This window comes from Aquarana catesbeiana, linkage group LG02 (genome assembly GCF_042186555.1).
Source record: "Aquarana catesbeiana isolate 2022-GZ linkage group LG02, ASM4218655v1, whole genome shotgun sequence".
Classification (NCBI taxonomy): Eukaryota; Metazoa; Chordata; class Amphibia; order Anura; family Ranidae; genus Aquarana; species Aquarana catesbeiana.
This window is the reverse complement of record NC_133325.1, coordinates 122,721,853-122,747,862: the sequence shown is the minus strand read 5'-3', so window position 1 is coordinate 122,747,862 and position 26,010 is coordinate 122,721,853. Positions and strand designations below refer to the sequence as shown.

Genomic DNA, 26,010 nt, shown 5'->3' with positions numbered 1-26,010 from the left:
AGAAGTCTGGCTCTGATAATAATATGTTGCAGTTTAAACATAATCAGATTTTCATTCACTTCATCAGCCTGGGTTCACACTAGATACGGTTCAAATTTACAGTGAATTTGCTGCGGATATGGCACTGTGTCTAAATCGCAATTCGTCCATGCGAACCGATTGCGGAGTGTATTTTAAGTTAACGACACCCTGCAATCGGTTTGCAAAAGGCAGCGCGACTCTGGTGCGGACAAAAAAAGGGTCCTGGCACCAGTTTGGTGCAAATGCACTGCTATTTGAGCCATACAAGTCCATGGCTCAAATCGCATACCAGAGAAACCGCATGTAATTCGCACAGGAATGTGCTGCGATTCCTGTGCTAATTATATGCAATGTCTCACACCACAGCAGTGTGAACCCAGGCTCAGTATGGCAAAGTGAAGGCTTAACCAAAATATTTTGTTACTAATCCATTCCTTTAGCTATGCGCAAGATTGTCAGGAAGACGCACAGGCTCCCTTTTTGCAACATCTATGCAGGGGGACCTAATGCCTTATAGAGGCAGCTTGGCATGTTCTAACCTTTTGCTAGCTGATTAGCCACATTCAAATATAAAAAGTGGTAGTGACCTCATATGAGTAACTATAACTAAAAAAGAAAAAAATAGCATTAAAAGAACTTTGCCAATGAACTTGACATGTGAAAATTTAATTTTACCAGTCATGGAGGAAATAATTGGGCTGCCATTGCTTACTTGTTGCCTTGAAAACCACAGTGGCTTAAAGTAGATCTAATATTGTTAATGGGATTTTAAATGAATAGTACAAATTAGACTACACTTATCATGCCTATGCTCCTACGAAATGTGTAATTTGGCAGCTGGTTACAGGAGCAAAAGCCTAAAATAACTGACTGCCAGGTGCCATCTGCTATTCTTTGGTTATGGGCAAACCATGTACCAGACTTGAAAAGATGTTCCTAAGTATGCAACTGACCTGTTCTCTACAAAGCAATGACATCACTGCAGCAAAAGTAGCTGGACTCACCATGAAGCCTTTGATGGTTCTGTAGAAAGAATCCATCAATAATGATCCCAATGCACAGACTTGTGACGTACGATCCCAGCCATCAGAACAATGTACCAGTACGCTGGTATTCTCCTCATATATAGCCTAAGTACACAAGCATTGATTTATTAACATTGTGATAATAAAAGGAAGATAACACTGTAAAGGTAAATAACATAATAATGGCAATGCTACAATTTCCAGTTACAATATACATAATGTGCTCCCAGAACAGAGACCAGGGTCTCACCGAGAGCCCCAGAACATCCAATTCCGGGTCACCTGATCTCTGTGGTAGTCTCTGATTGGCTATCACAGTAACCAGTCACTGTGACGCCCGCCCCTGTGTCTTCTGTCTCTGTGAATGGACAAGAGAGATACATTGTATCACTCTCTGTCCTTGCAGAGATAGAAAAAAAAGGTGTGTAGGAAAAAAATAACAATAAAAATAATTTAAAAAAAAACCCCTAAATCAAGGTTTGATCTAGGTCAGTGCGAGGGTTAGTGTTTGGGTCAAAGGTCAGGGTCAGGGTCAGTATTTTTTGGACAGGATTTTTTTTTTGTATTAGTGTCAGTGTTGGTGTATTTTAGGTAGGATTTAAAAAAAAGCAAAATGTGCATTATTGTTTCTGGGCTGTACTACGCGTACAAACAACAACTAACATACACATATGTGGTATCGCTGCAATTGTCATGAGCAGGAGAATTGATTTTGGGTTGTTCTTTGGTGGTAGGTTATGGTAGTAGCAAGAAATATACAGTTACATTAAAAAAAAATTAAATAATTTTTACTATTATTTCCGCTGATAAGAAAAAAAAAATCAGAAGATATCTATTACCATTTACCACCAAATGAAAGCCCAACTTGTCCTAAAAAAACACGCTATAATCCACCTGGATGCACAAAGTAGTTGTGATGCTATGTACAGTTTTACTAACGCATGTCAAAATAAAAATATTGGACTTAGGCATTTAGATTTGTTTTACCCTTAGGGGTTAAAGAAGCATTCCAGACATGGTATATTTTTACATAGTTACATTGGTCCATTTTGGGCCAATGTAACTAGATGCCCCTGGAAGCTGGAAATCATGGAAATAGACATTGCTACTTCAGTGATCTCCACTTGCTTCTGGGCCCCGTGCTGAGCGGTCGGCCTGATTTATTGTGAACACAGGGGGTCAGCCGCTCAGCACAGGAACCATTTACAGAATGCTTTGCATTTTCTGATTGAATGCAAAGGGTACTCTGATTGGATAAGGTGGAGAGGTGGGGCGATGAAGTCAAAGGACACAAGACTTACAATTTCATCTACACCCTCACCCAAGTGAACCTTGTTAAATCTCAGAGACAGGCGTTGCTGGGCAGTAAGGTGGAGACAGCGTCGAGATCCCAGAGACGTCTCATAACATTTATATATTTATATCAGCAAAAATTATTATTGCAAAATCCTGGAAAACGGCTGCCTTGCCATTCGCACAACTAAAGCACAAACTTTCCCGGATTATGCTTAATGAACGCATGACAGCGATCTTACAAGATAAAATGCAGATGTTCGAGAAAGTCTGGGACCCATGGGTCAAATATTAGACAGGAGATCCCAGATCTATACCCAATTAGAGTTATTTCTGAATGGTGGTAGTTGGAGCACGGGGTCATTTTCTATTTTTCTTCTTTACTACTTCTCTTTCATCCTTTCCTCTCCCCCCCCCCCCCCCCCCTTTTTTTTGTTTTCTTCTTTTAGTCTTTGCTGTAGATTTATTAGGGTCGTCTGACTTATTCCCTATAAACCCTGAACAGTGACTACTTCTTCAGAATGAATTCTGGTCTCAGGGAGTCGAGGGATGTGGTATCCTCAATATGCAGATTTTCACCCCCTTTGTTAATACTTACAGTGGTCAATAAGTGCATCTACAACATACAAAGAGTCACAAGCGGAAGGTTAATTTTAAATTACAAAAAGTAGAGGCTCTATCTTTAACGGTATATAAAAGATGCAATGTATTATATTTAGGTCACATCAGAAGTTCTAAACGAGAATTGGGGATACCTCATTCAAACGAGGATAGTAGAATTATCATAGACAGTAAAGATCTATACTTAAAAGAATGTACACTGTAGGTGTATCTACATATTTGAAAATTGTTTGGATATCCCTCTATTTAGTATATATTTTATACTGTACTTGTTCCTTGTAACCAAGTTTGTATTCTCTTTTGTGAAAACCTCAATAAAAATATTGAAACGAAAAGGACACAAGACTTCTTGATTTATTTAATTCCATTGTAATGCATGCTGACATATGAAGATGATCTGTGTACCTTGGCTAAGCAGACAGAAGCATCCATCACTGCTTTGATGTGGCGAAGCCATCCACAGTTCTCTAAGCCATTGAAAAAGTCATTTACAGAGAGGTTTTTAGACCCGCAAACTGAAACAAAAAAAAAAAAAGAAAAAGGTTAATATTTAGTCACACCAATAATATTCCTGTAAAAAAAGAACATGAGGGTAGTAGGAAAGGCTTAAAGAGAAACTGTGCTTTTACCATGCAAACAGGTTAACCTTGATGCAGATCTCCACAGACACATGGAGACGTCCTGTGTGAACTACAAGTCACTGAAGTCAATAGAGTTTTGGATGTATAAGTATAAACAGAAGAGGGTGCACTCATCTAAATGTAGGCAGTTTTTAAAAATTTAAAAGAAATAAGAATAACACACTCACTGAATTTGGAGGAATAAAAGCATGTCTAGAGTTCGGCGGGTAAGCTGCTGGCTTGGTCTGCAGAGATTGGCAGGTAAGTGGCTGGTAGCTTTATCTTCTGGCTGGGAGTCCACTGGAGAACTATGCAGAGTAGAGCAGTGGTCATCAACCCTGTCCTCAGGGCCCACTAACTGGCCAGGCTTTATGTATTACCTTGGGGAGATGCAGACTAGAATACTGCAATCACTGAGCAGCAAATGATATCACCTGTGATGTATTTCAGTTATCTTGCAAACCTGGCCTGTTAGTGGGCCCTGAGGACAAGAGCTGATGACTACTGGAGTAGAGGACAGACTGCGGTGTGGAACGCAATCCACCTGTTACTGCTCGGCGGCTTCTAGGTATGTTCGGCAGCTCCAAATGCAGTGAGTGCATTATTCCCATTTCTTTTAGTTTTTAATAAAACTCTCTTCTGTTATATGTGCACTAGGTAAATCAGGACCTGGATTATGAGGAGCATCCCTTTGCTCTTTTGCCCGGCATTTATGTATTAGACTTTTTAGTGGCATTTGCCTCAGTTTCATCCCAACCCTACTCCTATATATACCCATGAGCCACCAGACAGCTCCATAGTCTTCATCCTTTCTGAGAGTTCTGCATTTCCCAGTCACATTGTTGATTGGCTCAGTGCTGTCACAGGTAAGTCAATTTCTCTTCCTCCAAAAAACACCAGCCTGCTGACCAACAAATATAAATATATATGATAGGGCTGTGTTGGATTAGTGAAATAATTAGGCTACATATGCACATGGGCACACAATGTCCTAGAGCTGTGTACAGCCACACATAAATATGTACAACATGGTCCACAGATATTTTAAATAGTCATACACAGTAATGAAAGTATAAAACAAATATTTATTGAAAACGCTGAAATGTCACCTCTATCAGATTAGAGGGCATCACTGAGCATTAAAAATACCAATAACATTGAACATGTACAAAGTACTACAATACAGTGAATCCAAATAGATATCCTATTAGGCGTTTTGCCAAGCGGTCCAACGCGTTTCAACCAGTGTGCCTTTCTTCAGGGGATGGCCCTTGGAAAGCACAATGGAGAATTCTATAGCTGATAGGCTGTACACACTGCAAATTGATTGGTGATGCCGGAGATCATCCAGAGTGGAGGTGGAGCATAGGAAGATCACAAGATGGAAGAGAAACGCAAGATGAAAGAAAAACACTAGCAGCCCATGTTTCCCAGACACAAGGGATAACAGCCAGAAAGTAAAAGTAGTATAGCTTCATGGAAACGTGGGGTGGTAATAACGTGGTTTAGCAAACGGTAGTAGCTTTTTCAATAAATGTTTGCTTTATACCTTCATTATTGTGTATGATCATTTAAAATATCTGGGTGTCACAAAGTCCCGGTGCTCCACACCATTTCCCCGTCCCTTTGTGGACCATGTTGTACATGAATTGGGGCTGACACCCACTATTGGTTATTGTTGGCTGTATATGGGCTATTAAACACACATAGACATGAATGAATGAAGGAAACTGTACACATCTATGTGCTGCTATTCGCAGATGTAGGGTATTATGTCTGTGCTACTTTATGCAAATAACTGCATACAGCTGCCTTCAACCATTCATGTCTATGGGTGGCTGCACACAGCTCTAGGACATCTGCTACTCCAAAAATATGAAGTGTCTTTACGCTGCACGGGCAAATGTGCCCATGTGCGTGTAGCCTAAGGATGTCAATTCATCTACACACTGGTTAAAAGGGTAACACACTGTTGAGTTTTGTTGAATAAAAGTTCCCTCCTAAATACATTAAAAATGTTTTAATTAAAACGAACTGCAAATTTTAATGCTTCTGCTCCACAGACATACTATTCAGATATACTTGCTGAAATCTTTCAAAATAAGGCTTAAGTGGGATCAATCACAAGGAAGCAATAAGAAACACTTTAATGTACACAGCAAAGACTTCTCTGCCTGGAAATTCACCATGCAAAAGGAAGGAACAGAAAAAAAATGAAGGTACAGTAAGAAATAAGTCTCTAATTAAATTATAACAGAAATAACTACAACCCCAATTAGCACAAAAAAGTCCAGCCAATCCCAGAAGAGAGGTGAAAATGTGTCCCTAATCAAACCAGAGGTTGGGCTCAAGGAGGTACATCTACAGCTTATCCGAAGACACCTGCTGTGTGCAGTAACCTTTTCCTAGTCTGGTGAGTGTGAAGAGCCACAGCCTAAAGCTTAGTACACACCGCTAGTTTTTATTTTGTTCAACCCAGCGGGCTGAACGAAAGAAAAAAAAAAAACTGACAGCTCAGGTTGGAGCCGCCGTTCTGTTCTATTGTGTTCTGACAGGGGGAGAGCCCCCCTGCCAGAACACTTTGGTCAGCGCAGATCGGGAGCCAGTTGGCAGACCTTTTTCTGTCATGCCCATTGGATAGAAGCTGGCCGAACAGCCGGCTTCTGTCAGACCGACCGGCTGCAGTGCACACGGCCAAATGTTAGCCAGTTTCTATTGATCTGGTTGATGCTGCCCAACAATCGGCCTGTGTGTACGGGGGTTAAAAAAAAACTCCAATGCAGCTCACCACTGCAAGCTCTTTTCTTACTCCCATCCCTGTACAGAAAAGGAAATACTGAAAGAGAAAGTATTAAACCTCTCTTGTGTTTCCAGGAAGGAAGAAAGGAGAATATTTCCTATGTTTGAGATGCCATGATGCAAAATTTTTATTTTAAAATGGAACTTCAGCTCAAACCCTTCTGCTTAGGGAAGACAGGAGGACCCCGCTATCCATTCTACCAAAAATGGTTTTGAATTGAGCTATAATATTAGTAACAGTAAATTACAAAATAGCTTGTGTAGCATTTACATTTGATAAAGCTGAACTTCGTGTTGCAATCTAATTTCGCCCCATAACTCCTGTTGCCATACACAATTGAAATGTGATTTAATGAAAAGTAAATATGTGGGAAACCCCAGTGACGTCATCACTTTATATATTTCCCAATGCTTGCCAATAGCTGCTTTGTTTCATTCATCACTTTGAATGAGACAAAGCAGCTATTGGCAAGCATTGGAAGGAGAAATTAGTGAAGAGCTGATGTCACTCCCTGTCACAGTGCATGGTTGATGAACCAAACTACAACTTCCATCATACAATGGAAAATATAGCAGGTAATGGGTGCGACTGTGGGGGCAATGGGTGTGACTGTGGGGGGGTCCTTTGCATAGCCTGCCAGTCACTTACAGTAGGTGTGGATTGGACAGACCAGAAATCTTCTGACTTGTCCAGAAAACAATGCAATGTTAGTGGAAGGGTCAGACTATTGGGCCCTTCACTCCAGCGACCAGTGATGTAATGACGTCACCGCTCACTGCATTGGGATTAAACAGAGGCATTACAAGACCAGTGGTCAAGGAAATAGCAGTCATAGTGAGCAAAAGGTCATACAAAACTACACCAGGAGGCTACACCATGAATGAATGAAGTAAAGATATTTCAATGGGTGAATATTTGTATAGAAAAACAAAAAGATATTGCTAAAAGCTAAGAAATGAACTTTACAAAAATAACATTTCTGCCTGGAGTCCAGCTTTAATCCCTAACACACCCAGTGTTTTCCTTCAAATAAGTCTCAGCCAAGCATCTTCAGGTATACACTGACCTCTAGTGGATACAACAAGACTTGCAAGTAAATACTGTAGGGTCTTAGGCCTCATGCACACTGGACGTTTTTACTGCTGCTTCTAGGGGCATCTGACGTTTTTTTTTTCCTGCCTCTAAACACCCCTCCATGTTAGCCTATGTGTCCATGCACACACAGGCTTTTAGCAGCATTTAGCGACAGGAGCTTATAAGGGCTGTTAGAGTTAGGGAAAAAAAAACACTGCCAGTGTGTTCAGGAGCAGCAGCGTTTGGGCAGAAAAAAAGTTTGAAGCTACTAACAGCTGCTAAAAGCTGATAACACCTTCTAAAAGCAGTTAAACATTAGTGCTTGAGCATTAATTAACTTCAAATAAATTATTTATTCTGGCCAATGAAATTAATCTCCTATATTGTAAGCTCTAACAAGCAGGGCCCTCTGATTCCTCCTGTATTGAACTGTATTGTAACTGTACAGTTTGCCCTCATGTTGTAAAGTGCTGCGCAAACTGTTGGCGCTATATAAATCCTGTATAATAATAATAACGATAATAATTAACGCCTGTAAAATCTCCCAAAAGCTTGTAAAAGCTTAAGACACTTTTACAAGCATTAGGCATTTTTTCTGCAAAAATGCTGCTGGCTTCTAGGAGAGTTAAGTAAATGTCCTGTGTGCATGAGGCCTCAGAAGTTAACAGTATTACAAGCTGGTAAGCAACCCCACAATTTCCTGTATATATTTATTTTTATTTTATTCTTTTATATAAAAAGTATTTTACAATTTAGTCAGGAAATGCGAGAAAACAAAAACAGCAGGAAGCTGCAATCACCCAATAAATACATGGGACTTTTTGGTTGTAAAACTTTATGGGCATGCAAAGAATGTGGGTCACATTTTATGAATCTCATTATTTTATTTGCTTAAAATTTCATCATGAAAGAATACAAACTTTTTATTTACGAACTTCTTAAAGCAGTAGTAAACCACTGCTGTTAAAAAAAAAAAAAAACCTGCAAGGCAATCGCATAATGTACTAGTATGCATCCTATACTAGCACGTTATAGAATACTAACCTTGGAACAAAGCTCTCCAGCTTTGTGCCGTCATCGCTGACATCTTACAGGGTTTTTTTTTCGGGGTTTCGCACGCTCCGGCCATGTGATAGGTTGACGCCACTCCCACGCATGCACGCGGGAAACCTTGGTTCCAGTGTTCTGCCGAGAAAGTTCCCCTCAACGGATAAGGACCCCCCTCTACTGCGCAGGCGCAGCCCTTGTACAGTCGGCGGAAATAGCCAAAGCCGAATAGAATATAAATCAGCTGTACACGGCGCCTGTAAGAGGGCCGCTCGCCACGCTTCGAGCACGGCCTCGCTTTGCTCGGCACTTTTTTATTCTCCCTGGTCCACTTGGATGGTGGGGCTTCAACCTGGACCTAGGGCGCAGGCACCGTGTACAGCTGATTGAAGTTTTTCATCTTCGGCTATTTTCGGCGGCTCCTAGTCTTTCGTACTGCGTCAGCGCTGCGCCTGCACAGTACAGGGGGGTCCTTATCCACCGGGGGGAACTTTCTCGGCAAGACACCGGCACGGAGCTTTGAAGGTCTGGCAAGGTATGTTGGACCTTCAGATCACATGCGTCGGTGATGAAATTGGCTGCATCCAGGGTGAAAAGTTTCACTTTACCTACAGGTAAGCTTTAAATTGGATGTAATACCCAGTGAAGTGAATAACCTCAGATGATACAAAGAGATGAAACAAATCACCCTACATAAGTTTTACATCTGCTCCCTTGCTATATTCTTTAGCATTCTTACATCATGTTAGAGATTTTCTCTTCCTGTTCAGCAGTAGGAGTGGATTATTGGCATACAGCCAAGACAGTTGATTGGAGGAAAGGCACACACCCCCTCTCCACATAGGCAAAGACTTGCAGAGCTCTGCTCTGAATGGAGCAGCTCTGTGCAAATCTATTTATAGCAAACTCCCACAACACAAACTTCAGGCTGGTTTTATCCCCCTGTCGGAGAACATGTCAAAAGTTGTCAGGCTGATAACAGAGCTAGGAAACAGAAGAAACACAGGGGAATCAGTGCTTTGAATAAAGATAAGGAAACACTGTAGATATATGTCCGCAGCTCAAATTTCATGAATCGGGTTTACATCTACTTTAATATAGGCTTTAAGGGGTAGCTCACAGTGCAGTCTGACATTGCCCTGTTATAGTGGGGGAAATAATTATTTAATCCCCCGCGTAGCGTAGTTTCAATTTTACAAGAAAAAAAGCTACATTTACAGACTGCACGCACATTTGGGCAAATTCATAAAGGGTATCATAGACAACCTTTAGAATTCTGTCTGGGCGCAGATCCATGAATCTGTCAATATTGGCACTGTGGGAGTAGTGGCCATACTGAAAATTCCTTCCGCAGTGCGCTCACTCCCTCCACAGCCAACACACTGACAAGTACATAGCCTAGGACTACAAGCCTACTAGCCTACAAGCCTTGTGTGATAGATTCTGTACATGTGATGTCAGATCTTCTCTATAAAGGTTCAAATGCCATCCAGCTTAAAGATGTCACTGTTATGAATTCTCATTCACTCATATGGGTGAACAAGAAACCCAGAGATATTTCATAGTGTAGTATATTTTATTTAAAAAGTTGAAACAAACAACATTTTAAAGTAGTTAAAATTCACTCACATTCTGTGGGTGCCAACACAACCAGCTCGATTGTTACTATCGTCTGTACCACCACTTGTGTTCCCGGAGCCGGCGTGCGTTCCAAGGGGCCGGATGAGATGTCAGTAGCTCAGCTTCTTTGCATTTTGAAACACGTAGAAGCTGAGCTGCTGACGTCACATCTGGCCCCTTAGAAAAACACCATTAATTGACTCTTTGTGCTGAATCACCCTCCTCTAGACTTATGCCAGTTCCTTTTATATGGGATAGTCTACCTTTTCAATAATCGGCCCTTTACAGAATGTCTAGTGTAGTTAGTTTTTAGTTAGTTGTGAACCCCACCATAGCTGGGACAGAAAGGAAGTAAACACGGCAAGTTTTATAAAAATTTGGACTTTTTTTGTAATCAGGATCACGTGTGCGATTGGTAACCTGTACAAGGATTATCAGTTATTTTATTATCAGTGAACTATATGTATTAACACACAATAAAATCAATGTAACAGAAATAGTTTTGGAAGGTAAGTCACCTACCTTCCAAGAGTTTCTGCAGACTCGATCTCATTACATGAATGTTCTCAATTCCAACAAACTGAAATTTAATGTTGGAGTAATTATCTGCATTCTCATACCCCTTGCCTGCTGCTCTGTTTGCCATGGCATTCAACTGTAAATAATAATGTCACACAAAATGTTTGTTTTAAAAACATATTTGATCAAACATTTATTGAAACAATCATGAATTCTGAGAACACATAGGATTTGTAAAAGGCAAGCAGCATAACATTTCAGAAGATACTGTATAGGAGAAACCTTGGGTGATACCATTCTTGCTTGATAGTTTAGCCTTCAGTGCTGGGAGAGAACTCCAGGTAAACCGATGAATACACAGCTGTACCTATATGGGAGTTATTTTACCTCCTAAAGGATACGCATTTCTGTGTAGCCAGTTATGAGATTTAAACAGCTTGCCAGACAGTACAGCCAACCTGGTGACCTGTTTTATAATGACTAATAATACTAGGTCACCTCTCTGCCCTCACCGCGTGATTTGAAAGTGATAAACCAGCAGCAATCCATGCCTTTACCGCTCTGCATTCTCCCCGTCAGACAGTTTCTTGTCATTACACAAGCATAAGTACACCTGATTGAACCCTTCTTCTCCCACTTTGCTAAACAAGGAATTAGACCCCTTTCACAGTAGTGGTCCAATCAGGTCCACCTGTCAGTGTTATAGGTGGCCAAGATCAGACCCTCCATTTATCTCTATGGAGCGGTCAGTGTAAACAGACGTGTCCATTTACATCCGCCTACATCCAATCCTATCCAATGCACTAAAAGCAGACGGATGGGGATCCATTTCGGACAGGTGGCCCATTTACATCTGACTACCCATAGAGCAGAATGGGCTGTGTCTATTCTGCATAAGTAGAGTGGACACAGGCCAGCCATCCGTCTGCTCAGCAGGGATCAGCGGACATATTCCCCGCTGAGCAAGCGGACTCCTGGCAGAGTCTACCCCTTGAGAAAGGGGCCTTACAGTGCTACTATACAGGGAATTCCAAGAGGCTGATCAAATTTAGTTGCTTGCATTTAAATGCAATGACCACTTTTTACACCATGTTGCATGTTACACCCATATTTAGGGTGCAACATGAATCACGGTCACATGCAATAGTCCCCTAGCCAAACTGTTTCCTCTTCTTGTATTGTAGGATGCTTCTTTGCAATGCTCTGCAGGCTTAAATGCAAAAATTCTGTAAATGCAATTTTTTTTATGTTGGTGTACTTATTACAAGGTAGAATTTGCCTTTAGAAATACACGTAATTATTTTTAATGAGAATAATTAATTAATGTATGTTTTATGAACCTAGTTTGAGATCAGCTTTAAGTGACAAAGGCAGCTGATATTACATGCGGGGTGCGATCCAGGAGGACGTCATATGATGTCCACTGGGATCGACGAGAGGTTTATGCCGGCGGCATTATGCCATAGGCCGGACAGGAACAGGTTAAAGTAGAATTATAGGTAAAACAGATTTTTTCACTTTAGATAAAGTAAGGTAGGGTTGTAACCCTTGTTGGTTTATTTTTTTGCCATCTGTGCCCCATTGGGGAGATTTACCTCACTTTCTGTCCCATAGCCAAAACAGGAAGTGAGAGGAAACTCCTGCAATTTAAAGGGAATCCCTTGGGGACCCGCAGGTCCCCATTGGAAGATTTCCATTTTATTACTTTTCTGGGGACAACCAGAGGAAAAATAAAGAGGGGGATCACCCTACGGGGGGCACAGACAGCAATAAAAACTGACATCTCCACTCTATCCAAAACTAAAGAAAAGTTTTGCCTTTAAATATACGATAAGTCTTTCTGGAAAGTCCCAGTCCCTCCCCACTCCTGGTCAGTAAGGCTGCCTATCACAATAGGGTACCAGTAAGGAGGCTCAGAAGCCAGTGTGGGCCAATATTGTATTTCACAACAAAAGTAGTAACTGATATACAATTTCAGTTTCTAATATCCTTAAGATTACCTCTGCTTTGTATGAACTGTCAAGGTTTGTATCAGGCTTTAAAGTGTAAGTTGAAAAAAAAAAAAAAAGGAAGGGGGAACGGACACCCTACACCCCCCCCCCACCTCACTGGTCCCCATCGTATGTACCTCTGTGGGTGATGAGCTGTCAGTTCCCATGCAGCAGTACAGCAGTCCCAGAATCTGAACACCCCGTTCATTTTCTTCAGGGCTTCCAGGACGGCTAAGACCGATTCTAAGAGATCAGCGCTGGCACAGACAACCGCTCTGATCTGTCCCGGAAGCCCTGCAGAAAGACAGGAAAGTAGAGTAGGGATTTAAAATCCCCGGACTGCTACACCGACAGCTAGGGCGGTGACGGCTCATCACCCATGGGGGTAAGGACAGCAGTGAATTGGGGGGGGGGGGGCGTAGACCACCTTATCATTTTTTCTAAAAAGGTAAAATAACCCTTTAAATCAATGACAAATGTAACACTTTGTTTACATACCTTAGGTCTGGTATCCATGACATACATTGACCTGCACCCAGGATTGGCTTTACTAACAGACTGCAGCATGTGTTCATCCTCCAGACATCTTGCACTAAAGCCAGACAAAGGCTGACTGCACCTGCAAATAGCTGCCTAAAACAAGAAAGAAACCAGAAACTACTTCAATTGTACATGCAATGCTGAGTTATGGTGAGCATCAACAGGCAGATCTATTACAGGGAACAAGAAGTACTAAGAGATTTGTCCATCCCCGGCAGAAATGTCACACTACTGGGCCCTGACACAATTTAATCTATGATGAATAAACTGTGGACCATACATAGTGAGATGTTTCTTACTGACACTTATTCTGGCCATACAAACAGCTTTCCAACAATTTCAACCTCTTTCATCCAGCTTTTGATCACAAACATTGTAAAACAGATCACCTCAACCTAGCGCCAATCCTGCCATTTAGAGATGAATAATTGTTGGGGTGGGTAGTGGGGTCCCCCAGGGTTCTGTGCTGGGACCAATCCTGTTTAATTTGTTCATAAAACGACCTGGAGGATGGGGTAAACAGTTCAATCTCTGTATTTGCGGACGATACTAAGCTAAGCAGGGCAATAACTTCTCCGCAGGATGTGGAAACCTTGCAAAAAGATCTGAACAAATTAATGGGGTGGGCGACTACATGGCAAATGAGGTTCAATGTAGAAAAATGTAAAATAATGCATTTGGGTGGCAAAAATATGAATGCAATCTATACACTGGGGGGAGAACCTCTGTGGGGATTTTAGGATGGAAAAGGACCTGGGGGTCCTAGTAGATGATAGGCTCAGCAATGGCATGCAATGCCAAGCTGCTGCTAACAAAGCAAACAGAATATTGGCATGCATTAAAAAGGGGATTAACTCCAGAGATAAAACGATAATTCTCCCGCTCTACAAGACTTTGGTCCGGCCGCACCTGGAGTATGCTGTCCAGTTCTGAGCACCAGTCCTCAGGAAGGATGTACTGGAAATGGAGCGAGTACAAAGAAGGGCAACAAAGCTAATAAAGGGTCTGGAGGATATTAGTTATGAAGAAAGGTTGCGAGCACTGAACTTATTCTCTCTGGAGAAGAGACGCTTGAGAGGGGATATGATTTCAATATACAAATACCGTACTGGTGACCCCACAATAGGGATAAAACTTTTTTGCGGAAGGGAGTTTAATAAGACTCGTGGCCACTCACTAGAAATTAGAAGAAAAGAGGTTTAACCTTAAACTATGTAGAGGGTTCTTTACTGTAAGAGCGACAAGGATGTGGAATTCCCTTCCACAGGCGGGGGTCTCAGCAGGGGGCATTGATAGTTTCAAGAAACGATTAGATAAGCACCTGAACGACCGCAACATACAGGGATATACAATGTAATACTGACATATAATCACACACATAGGTTGGACTTGATGGACTTGTGTCTTTTTTCAACCTCACATAATATGTAATTATGTTGGTGGGAAGTTGACCTGTTCAATTACTTCTGCAACGGAAAGCTACTTATTAGCATTTTAATTTGGCGGTATATTGTGTGTGTCATGATCATCATGTTCAGGGCTGTACCTAGATATTATGCTGCCCTAGGCACACCCAAACAACACCTTTTTGTACAAGCTCTGCGCCTTGTGTCATTTGAATATTTTATTAAAAAGGAGAATATGCTTGATATACAGAGATACTTTCAACTGCTCAGGAATGGGGTTTTAGGTTTCCTGAGCAATAAAGAGCCTTCTGACTGATTTAACCAATTTCCCAAGGTGGACAGAAGAAGGAAAAAATAAGGAACAAAATAAAAAAATAAAAAAAGAAGTAATATATTGCAGCTTACCAGTCCTTCATGCGTTTTTATTTGTATTATGTTATCCTGGTAATAGAATGGTAAAAGAACATTTTCTGTCTTAGGGGGAAAACAGTAACCCACTGTACTACATTTATGGAGGATCAGTGTTCTCATCCTGGGACATGACTACAGAAAAGTAGGATCAACAGTTTTTTTTTTATCCTTTTACACTTATCAACATATTCAAAACTCTTTAAATGCTCCTAACAATGGGGAAAAAAAAGAAGCTCATTGTAAGTGTTTACATAGTATTTAATGCATTAATAAATCCCTGCACTGAAATGCCCTTCACCAGACACTGCACTGGTCTCCATCAATTTCCACTGCAATTCCCATTTACTTGGTCACTTGAAATCTGGAACAAATTAAACTATGAGGGTTGAGTTGCTGATGGACAGCACTAAAACAGCCGTAGGAAAGCCATAGATGGTCCAAATTTGCATGATTCCCCCATCAACACAGACAGTGCTAACAGGGAAATCCCTTCTGCCAAGCAATTGTCTGCACCCAAGGGGGAGGCGGGGGAAGCCGCCCCCACCAGGAGAAGACTTTGACTATTGCTAGAGGCTACAGCAGCTGCTAGTGATAATCACAAGTGAGTTTGATTGATCAACTAGGTACATTCAGCTTTCCTAAAAAAGGTTTGATTCTCGGCCGCGTCAGCAGGAAGATTCAAACTGTCTGTACCTGGCCTAATGTATCAACCATGTAATCACTTTCTACCATTTTCAATTGCAAAAATGACAAAACAAATCAAGGCAACCTACCATTAACAGTGGCTATCATGGTAATTATATGATAAAACCTGTTGGTGGTTGAAGTGATTGGTTAAATTGTTTTTGCAATGAAATTGGTGGTTGAAGTGATTGGTTAAATTGTTTTTGCAATGAAATTGGTTGAAATAAGATGAAAATTGAAGTATGTGTAATCCTTATCGTTAGGTTGATATGATAACCATATATTTAATTTAATCCTTTTGCTGCCAGAGGTGTTTTTGCACTTCCTCTCTGTGGTCCGTTTATGAAAGATGAGAATTGCGGTTTTTCGTACACATTTAAAAAATCATTCTAGTTCTGAAGATTAGTTAAAACCTCCAAACATGATATTTTTTCTGAAAGCAGATATCCTGGAGAATAAAATAATGGTAGTTTTAATTTTTTAATGTGACATAATATCAAGTGCAAATTTTCAGTAAAAAATAGGCTGAAGTTCACTTATGGGCACACAAACACATTATATTACCCAGTTATTTAGTAAAATTTTAAATATGGGGTTGCGCCAAGTAAATAGATACTTGGCGCAACCCCAATGCCTGCCTTCCATTTAAGTTGTGGAGCATATATGGCGAACCACTAGCTTTTTCCTTAGCTATAGCGGCCAGGGAAAGTGACAAGAGAAACCGGAAGTGATGTTATATACATTGCTTTTGGGCTATTTACAACTAGGGAAGACCAGCAAATGGATGCTTGCTCGTCTCCCTGTCCTCCACCTGGAGACAATCTTGACACAGATCTGGGCACGGAGACGGGACAGCTGAGCCCAGGAAACAATGGGGCCAAAATTCACAGAAAGCCAACAGTTAGCTTATAAAGTGTAGCACCCCCCCCCCACACACACACACGTATTTGTCAAAATTCCCAAAAAATTAAGAGTTAAATTGGTGTTGTAGCCTCCCTGACGGTAATCCCGAGTGTGGCTCGGGGTTAAATTTCAGTCCCATTAGCGGTAACCCCCAACCACACTCGGGATTACATTTCAGGATCCTGGTGCGATGTTACTTACCTTGTCCCCGGGATCCTGCGATGTCCCCCGCTGTGTCTGCGGGCTCTGTCTCCTCCGAAGCCTCTCCGTGCCAGACTCCGTTCTCTACGAGCGGCACGACGCAAGGGGGGGGAACCTGGCGGCAAATTAAAAAAAATGTATAAAACCATAACATATACAGTACTGTAATCTTACAGATTACAGTACTGTATGAAATTATTTCACATCCCTTTTGTCCCCAGTGCTTTGGCCCGTGCCCTGCATGCAGTTTTATATGATATATACTGTTCTTTCTGCCTGGAAACTGGAGATTGTCCATAGCAACCAAAAAGTGTCCCTTTATGTCAAAAGTGGCTTTAGATCAGCTAGAAAACAGTGATAGTAAATTAGAACACTTGCAGAATTGAGCGATAGTGAATCGTGGGGAAATTTATTTTATTATTATTATTTTTTTTTTTTAATTATTTATATTTATTTATTATATTATAATTTATGTTTTTGTGTTTCAAACTTTATCATATCCGGGATATCTACTAGACTCTTGTTTGGACAGATTTAAGTGTGTTATTGTTAAGAATTACAGGCCTACAATATAAAACGCCAAATTTCCATGCAAAATAACTGTACCGCTTTCAGCACCTAAAATCCGAAATAATCATACCGCCAGGGAGGTTAAAAGATGGTATCAAAATTGTCATACAGTCACGCATTGGCACGTTTCGTCACTTCCGACTTTGTCACAGAGGGTCTTGCGTCAAAGTCGGAAGTGACGAAACGCATCGGGCATGACTATACGGCAAATGGAATCATTGCATCAAAATTGTGAGAGGGAGTGGCGTTTCCCTGGAAAGTTGTGAGCTAGCATGGAGGTGGTGAGACTTATGGGGATCGCTTTATTATGCTGTACAATGTTTGATACAAGATGTGTAACATGTAAGTAGATTAAATATTGGTTTTAAATTAAAGATTGTGCTTTGACAATATTACACTAGTGGAGCCTTTCTTTTTTTATGTGTACTTCTACCACAAGAGGGGTGGAGAAGTGGATTGGCTTACTGAATTCCTTAACAGCTGACTCTTATAGTGCATTAGTCCAACCACAATGGTGGGCAACAGCTTTTGGTGAGTTGCCATCTGATGGGAGTGGGTCGGATGTGACACACAGTGGTGGTGGATCGTTTTTGGTGTTTTTTTTCCCAATAGGACATCGCTGGGACTTATCATTTTGCATGAAGTTATCATTGGCAAAAGAGGACTGTTATTGGACTTCTTTCTTTGTTTCTTCTATGTATTGCACATTTTTTCTTATTATTACGTTTTGAGCACTGAGTCAATTAGTTGATATTGTTGCGCTTCTGTGGATTCACATATATGTGTTTGGTATATATGTTTCACTGTTTTTGATATTTATGTTATTGAAGTAGCAGCATTTGTTATATTGCATTTTATATATTTGAATTATTTAGAGCGCGGGAGATTCATAAATCATATATATGGCCTGCCTTAGTTAGTTCCTGCTTCAATTCCATTTCAGTGCAATCTTTCAAAAAACTATTACTATGGCAGTCAATTTCTTACCCAGCTTCAACTTCATAATCGAACGAACAATGGCGGTAGTTGGAATCTCTGAGTGATAGATTGCTTAGTTTATAATGATTACTTGCTTAATATCTGTGATTCCTAATGGAAAAAAGGTGGTTGAAATTGACAGGGGGCAGGAGGCGGAGCCTAGCAGAGCAGACATGCATTGTTAGAGCTCCACACCGCTGAGGAGAGAAGAGAAGGACAAAGCGGAGCCTGCAGGCTCAAAAGGTATCCATTTGAACCTTTTTGCCCCAGGGAACAAACTGTGAAAGTTTGGGCAGGAAATATGGTACTGGGAGGAAACCGTGGCAGAAATAAAAATCACCTCACAAAGAGCTCACAGGCACTCACTGCAGCTGAAGCAGCTCCAGTCACCTCACAAGATACAGCATCAGGGCGCTCTCACAGACAGAAAATGTCACAGCAAGACTCTCCATTTGAGTCAGATACAGAACAAATCCTCTCACAAACTTCTCCACAAGCCTCCTCAGTATCCCCAGTAATATTATTACAATTTGAAAAGATGCTTCATAAGGCTTTAAAACAAACCTCAGACCAAATAACAAAAAGCCTAACCAAAGAAATAAGAGAGCTGGGAAACCGCACCGCAGCCTTAGAAATAAAAATGGATGAAATTGAAATTACAACCCAAGAAAATATAACAGAATTGGAACAATTAAAAAAAGAGAATTTAATACTTCAAACTAAGCTTGAAGATTACGAAAATAGAGCCAGACGTTCAAACTTGCGCATAAGGGGAATACCTGAAACTGTGACAGACCTGCAATCTACTATTACTGCTCTATTACAAGAACTAAAGCCAGATATCCCTATTGAACGTTTAGAACTGGACAGAGTACACAGAGCCCTCACAGCCAAAAAGAAAGATGGACCCCCACGTGATATAATCACAAAATTTCATTATTACAGAACAAAAGAACAAATACTAATTGCTGCAAGAGAAAAAAAGGAACTTAATTTTCAAGGACACAATTATCAAATTTTTGCTGACCTATCCCAACTTACTATTACTAAAAGACGATCCATGAAACCCCAACTAATGGAACTGCAACGCCACAACATTATGTATCAATGGGGTTTCCCCTTTTCAGTCAGATTTAACTACCAAGGTACAATTTACAGAAGCAGATCAGCAGATGAACTACAACAAACCCTTTTAAAATTAAATCTGACAGAACCCACAAGCAGCAACACTCCCACACACAGAAGAATGGCATCATCTTCACCTTCAGGCAGCACCCAGAAAATTTCAGAACAAAATGGGAATCATCATTCTCACAAAAGAGGCCGTTATGCCACATCATCCATGGACCAAGAAGATTCAATGGACTGACATCCTAATTCCTGATATCTCTTCATTTATTATACTAAGAGATGGTTCTCTATAAAAAACCTATATTTATAACTGAATGTAACTGCATTCTGATAGTCACACACTGTGTGGTATCATGTTACATTCCAGTTATATTTCTTATTACTTCTGATTCATATAGCCTTAGAATATATAAGTGAAATAAGGAAATTCTTGTTCAGTTATATATTATCAAGTAATAACAATAGATGTATTACTTTTTAGGACAAATATATTCAATAATCCAGAAGTAATGGAAGCTTTTTCTTTCTTTTCTTAAAACAAATATATTATTACCTAACTATTTCCTAGAATTATGTTTTTGTTTATTCTAATCTGAAGCAATACAACCTCTATTTTATGAGTTAACATATCTAAACAGTTACATATGAATAAAATATGTAATTGTTTACTCTAAAAGGGTTAAAATCCCAAAATAATTCAAACTATCTTCATCAATACCAAAGTTATTAACAGTACCTTTCTAACTGAATTATTTAGCCACTATATTCTGCACTCCAATTAATGAAACATCATTTTGATGTCTTTTGACATAGCAGCACTTCTCTCCTGTAAGCGGAAGATCCGTGTACCCCCATTAGCCCTCCTCATTCTCCCAACCATATTATGTGGGAGTGTGACGAAGGCACTTATTCCCCTGAGAGAAATATTTATTCTCTTTCACGGGTAAATTGTGATTACTTGCAAAAAATAATTTATACAATGTATCATCTAATCTCATATGTTTTTTGTTTACTCTTTACTCCAGAATTCACTGGTTTCTTTTCTATCTATTCATCTCTTCAGTCCACACAGGTTGATCTGCGCAGTCAGCTCTGCATAACAAAAAGTAAGTCAAAACTATTTGATCTATTGCCATGGCACCACTGAATATACTTTCCCTGAATGTTCAGGGAATAAATGTCCCTCAAAAAAGGACCAAAGCCTTCCGTACTTTCCATAACAAGAAGGCTCACATAGTATGCCTCCAAGAAACACACTTCACCAAAGATTCTACTCCAAAATATATTTCTCCTTTTTATCAACAAATTTACACGGCTTCTGCCTGTACCAAGCAAAGGGGAACTCTAATTGCATTTCACCGATCCACACCATTCACCTTATCATCAGAAATTAAAGACCCAGAAGGTAGATACCTGATACTCATGGGTTATATAATGGATACAGCAATCACGGTGATTTCCTACTACGCTCCTAACAAACAACCTACACCATTCCTCTCACATATATTACAAGTGATTAATACACACAAAATAGGAACAGTGATAATGTGTGGGGATTCGAACCAGGTCCTCCTCCCATTTCTAGATAAATCACCTTTTACACCATCCAAAATAACCTCTAGATTACCTTTTTCTCAACTTCTTTCCAAATACAATCTGGTAGATTCATGGAGAGAAAGTAACCCAATGAAAAAGAAATTCACTTATTTCTCGCACCCTCATCAAACCTTCACCAGAATAGATCATATTTTTCTAACAATAGGAATGATACCAGAAATTATTGCATCAGATATAATTCCGATTCCGTGGTCTGACCATAATGCAGTATACACTACTATAGCCTCAGCCATACCAAAAGCGCATGACCCAACGTGGTACTTACCGGACATAATGCTCAAACACCCACTACATCAGATGGCCATTGAACAAGCTTTAAAAGAATACATATCAATTAATAATACAACAGACATTTCCCCAATAACACTGTGGGAAGCTCATAAGCCTGTCTTGCGTGGTACAATACAAAGACAAATGGCACTATTTAAACGGGAACGCAAAAATCTAGCAAAAAAACTAGAATTCAATTTTAATGCAGCCTACATATCATTTCAAGATAATCCATCTCAGAGTACAAAATCTCATCTGGAAAAATCTAGATTGGAATACGATCTATTTCTCACTGAGTCAGTTGATAAATCCCTCAAACGCTCCAAACACAATTTCTACATGAATACAAACAAACCAGGTACATATTTGGCTCGGGCATTAAATTCAACTAACAAATCTTTCAAACCAATACGTTTGAAATTATCAAAAAATTTTTACACTTGTAATCCAGTTAAAATAGTCCATAAATTTCACTCACATCTCGCAACTTTATACAAGACAAACAATGAATTTAATCCTACAGAGACTGAATCCTTCTTCTCAAAAATAACCTTACCTGAGTTATCTCAGAATCAAAAAAGCAGTTTGGATGAGCCTATAACTATAGATGAAGTTGCTAACGCCATAAAAGACCTAAAACTTAACAAAAGACCAGGCCCAGACGGCTACTCGGCTTTATACTATAAAACATTCTCAGAAATACTCTCTCCCATTCTCACTGAAACTTTTAACAAACTTCTAGATGGACATTCTTTTCGGCAAGAAACACTAATGGCAATTGTTTGTATGATCCCAAAACCCCTTTCTGATGATACTTCCTGTGTGAATTATCGGCCTATCTCTCTGTTAAACCTCGATATTAAATTATTAGCAAAAATAATAGCAAAACGCCTCAATAGCATTATAGGAAAATTAATACATAGAGATCAAGTAGGCTTCATGCCAAATAGACAGGCAGGCGATAATATACGCAGGGCAGTGTTATTGGCACATATTGCTAAAAAACGGAAAATCCCTTTATGTTTTCTATCTCTCGATATTAAGAGGGCATTTGATACAGTATCCTGGCAATATATGCAATATTCATTACAAAAATGGGGTTTTGGACCCCACTTTTTAACATGGATCAAAGCATTGTATAATAAACCCAAAGCCTATATAAAATATGCTGGATACAAATCTGAAGCCTTTAATATCGAAAGAGGTACCCGACAGGGTTGCCCATTATCTCCCTTATTATTTGCCCTTATACTCGAACCCATGGCCCAATACATCAGAACAAACCAAACTATAACTGGCATTGAAGTAGGAGGTATTACACACAAATTATGTATATTTGCAGACGATATATTACTTTTTCTATCATCACCACAGGTCTCTGGTCCTAACTTAATACCAGCTTATGATTAATCCTAAGAAATGCCTAGTGCTTAATATTTCACTCACAAACATGGAATTGATCCCGGCTAGGGCTGCACTCCCATTCACATGGGCAGAAAAATCAATCCCATATCTTGGAATTCATTTAACAGCATCTCATTCTGACTTATTCTCAACCAATTATCCTCCTGTATTAAGACAGATCACAAATCTAATAAAACAATGGTCGCAACTTCCTTTATCCTGGATAGGGAAGATTAATGTAATCAAAATGACTATTCTACCCAAATTGCTTTATCTATTCAGAGTCCTCCCTATTCCAATTCCTTCCTATTTTTTGAGAATAGTACAAAAAAGAGCAACTTCGTTTATATGGGGCTCTTCTAAACCACGTATACCTATACACACACTACATCTTCCCAAAAATAAAGGAGGCCTGGGATACCCTAATTTTACTAACTACTACAGAGCAGCACATTTGGCCAGTCTGTCCAAATACCATGCAAAACAGGAAATCCCATTATGGGTATTTATAGAGGCTTCAGAAAATGACCCTCTATTAATATCAAATTTATTATGGCTTGATCCTAAAGACCGCTTTAAAATTCATAATCCCATAACTAAACACTTCTTATCTCTCTGGGATAAACTAAAAACCAAATATCAGTTACAATCTCCACACAATCCTCTCCTTTCTTTTTTCAGAAATCCGGCCTTTTATCCGGCATGGATCTACCCAAATTCTTTAAAAGCTTGGACAACATCAGGCATTCAGACACTAAATGACTTCATAGCATCTAAATCATTCCTTTCATTCCCATCGCTTAGAGAAAAATATGATCTACCAAACTCTGAGATATTCAGATATCTCCAAATCAAAAATTTCTATACACCATTCCTAAAGGGGGATACACCATTATCCCAATTATCCATTTTTGAATCAATCTGTACAAAAGATCCATTTGCTAAAGGTACAATTTCATCACTTTATAATCAATTATATGGAGTAGCAAATCTTAATAGACCCTCTTACGTTCAGAGGTGGGAGGAGGACCTGGGACGAACTTTAGAAGACACGGACTGGTCTAACATATGGCTCACATCTAAGTCATCCTCACCCAACATCTTAGCACTGGAGACAAATTATAAAGTCCTAACTCGCTGGTACCTTGTACCCGCTAGAGTGGCAAAATATTCACCTAATACCTCAGCTCTTTGTTTTCGAGGATGCCCAGAAATAGGCACATATTTACACATATGGTGGACGTGCCCAGTAATCCAAACCTTCTGGAAGGAAGTCTTCGTGATTGCATCTAAAATATTTAAAAAAATAATACAACCAGATCCATATTTAACTTTACTTAATCTAAAACCGGAATGGTTAACACTCTCTCAATTCAAACTTATGATCCAACTAATAACGGCTGCAAAACAAACAGTGGCCAAGGCATGGAAATCTCCTACATTGGTACTAGCAGAAACAATTCACAGAATGAATAATACAATGTCCCATGCTAAGATGGTAGCCATCGATCAAAATCAAATTCCAAAATTTGAAAAACTTTGGCATCCTTGGATAAAACAACAGTTCCTGTCAAACTTCAATGACTCTGTCCTGTTGCCATGGTAACAGATTAAATGACTTACAGAGACACCCATTCTAAGGCTTCAAAGAGAACTAAAAAGAATAATAAACTGACGAGCGGGACAACCTTGTGGACCATACCTCTACCTTTCAACCCTTTTTCTTCTTTCTCTTTCCTTTTCTCCACCTTACGATTAAAGCTCATTATCAGAATTTATTTGACCTATATACACTCTACTTGTAAACAATATGTATAGTAGGTATAAATCATTTAAATACCTACAAAAGTAACTAAGGAAATGATATATATCTTTAATTTAGGTTTACGTGAACCCAATGTTTAATATTTGAAATTTCATGATATTTACCTATATAAACCCTCCTGTAAAACAATGAGCTTACTTTATAGATCCTTGTAAACTTACTTTATGTATCTTTATAACATTGTATACTCAATAAACTTCTTTTGACAAGGAAATTGACAGAAAACAGCCACATGTGGCCAGCTCTAATCTTTGTAAGTCCTGATCGTCTTAAGGCAGATTCAAGTCTGAAGCAGTGCTTATTGTTGGGAAGACAATTCATTTTATTATCTCAATGCAGATTTACAAAACGTATTAGTCTTCTGTCAATATAAAATGACAGGCAATGGTTACCTGTGTCTCCTGATGATAATAGGACAACACTGGGAATCTCCCTTTACTTCTAAACTTTGAGCTCCCCACAATGATCGGCTTGCTTGCTGTAATTGGCACATACAGTTCTCGTGGATACGTCTCACACACCTGAAAGACAGAAGATTTGGTTAGGGTCAGGCTGAGCTCTGAGGAAGAGCGTACGTCCCCAAAATGCGTTATCTTTTCTACTGTGCTATGAATAGACTGCATGCCTTGCGGCTGGAGTTATTATCTGATGCACTTACGTACTATCTTTGTGAGAACACTAGCATATGTTCACTAAATAAATAGAAAGTGTACACGGTGGTAATGCACTAGGCACCTTCCAGTGTGTTTTTACAGTTTGTTGAAGATTCCCCAATCTGAGGAGGGCTGCATCGGACAAAGCATTCCAGAGTGCTAAAGTGTTTCTGTATTCATTTCTAAGGAATGGACAGGACCTTCTGTATTTTGTGGTCTGTGTTTGTTCAAGAAATTTCCCTTCCTGGTGACGTTGGTTGTAAGGGAAAACATCCAGTGGGGAAACAGGAACAACTGAAAATTACCCGGAGGATTCACTCTTTTCTTAACCTATTAATAAAAAGGGGTTTAACTGCCATTGTGTCACTGTTAGAGCGATATCTGGCCACTTCCTTTTCTAATGACAATGCTGTCACTAGGGCAGGAAGTTTGGTAGAAAATTAACCAAATGGGAGCCAAGGGGAAAAAAAAAAAAAAAAACTGATGGAGTTATAACCATTCCCTAATCAAAGACAAAAACATTTCAGCTAGATAACTGAACCCATTTAACCCCTTCAATACCGGGCACTTCCCCCCTTCCTGCCCAGACCAATTTTCAGCTTTCAGTGCTTTCACATTTTAAATGACAATTGCGCGGTCATGCGACACTGTACCCAAACAAAATTTTTATCATTTTTTTCCCCCACAAATAGAGCTTTCTTTAGTGGTATTTGATTACCTCTGGGGTTTTTATTTTTTGCGCTACAAATAAAAAAAAAAGAACGAAAATTTTGACAGGCACTGATG

The 26,010-nt window shown here is 39.7% G+C and overlaps 1 protein-coding gene across 1 annotated transcript in view; it reads right to left on the bottom strand.

Annotated features, from left to right (window-relative positions):
• MTMR6 (myotubularin related protein 6) overlaps window positions 1-26,010 on the bottom strand; it is a 104,376-nt gene that overhangs the window by 45,905 nt on the left and 32,461 nt on the right. Inside the window, exons 5-9 of the mRNA XM_073613424.1 lie at window positions 24,964-25,092; window positions 13,130-13,264; window positions 10,644-10,776; window positions 3,366-3,475; window positions 1,026-1,151 (exon numbers count right to left, since the gene is read on the bottom strand). Of these exons, the coding sequence (XP_073469525.1) occupies window positions 1,026-1,151; window positions 3,366-3,475; window positions 10,644-10,776; window positions 13,130-13,264; window positions 24,964-25,092 (633 nt within the window). The remainder of the gene's footprint in view (window positions 1-1,025; window positions 1,152-3,365; window positions 3,476-10,643; window positions 10,777-13,129; window positions 13,265-24,963; window positions 25,093-26,010) is intronic.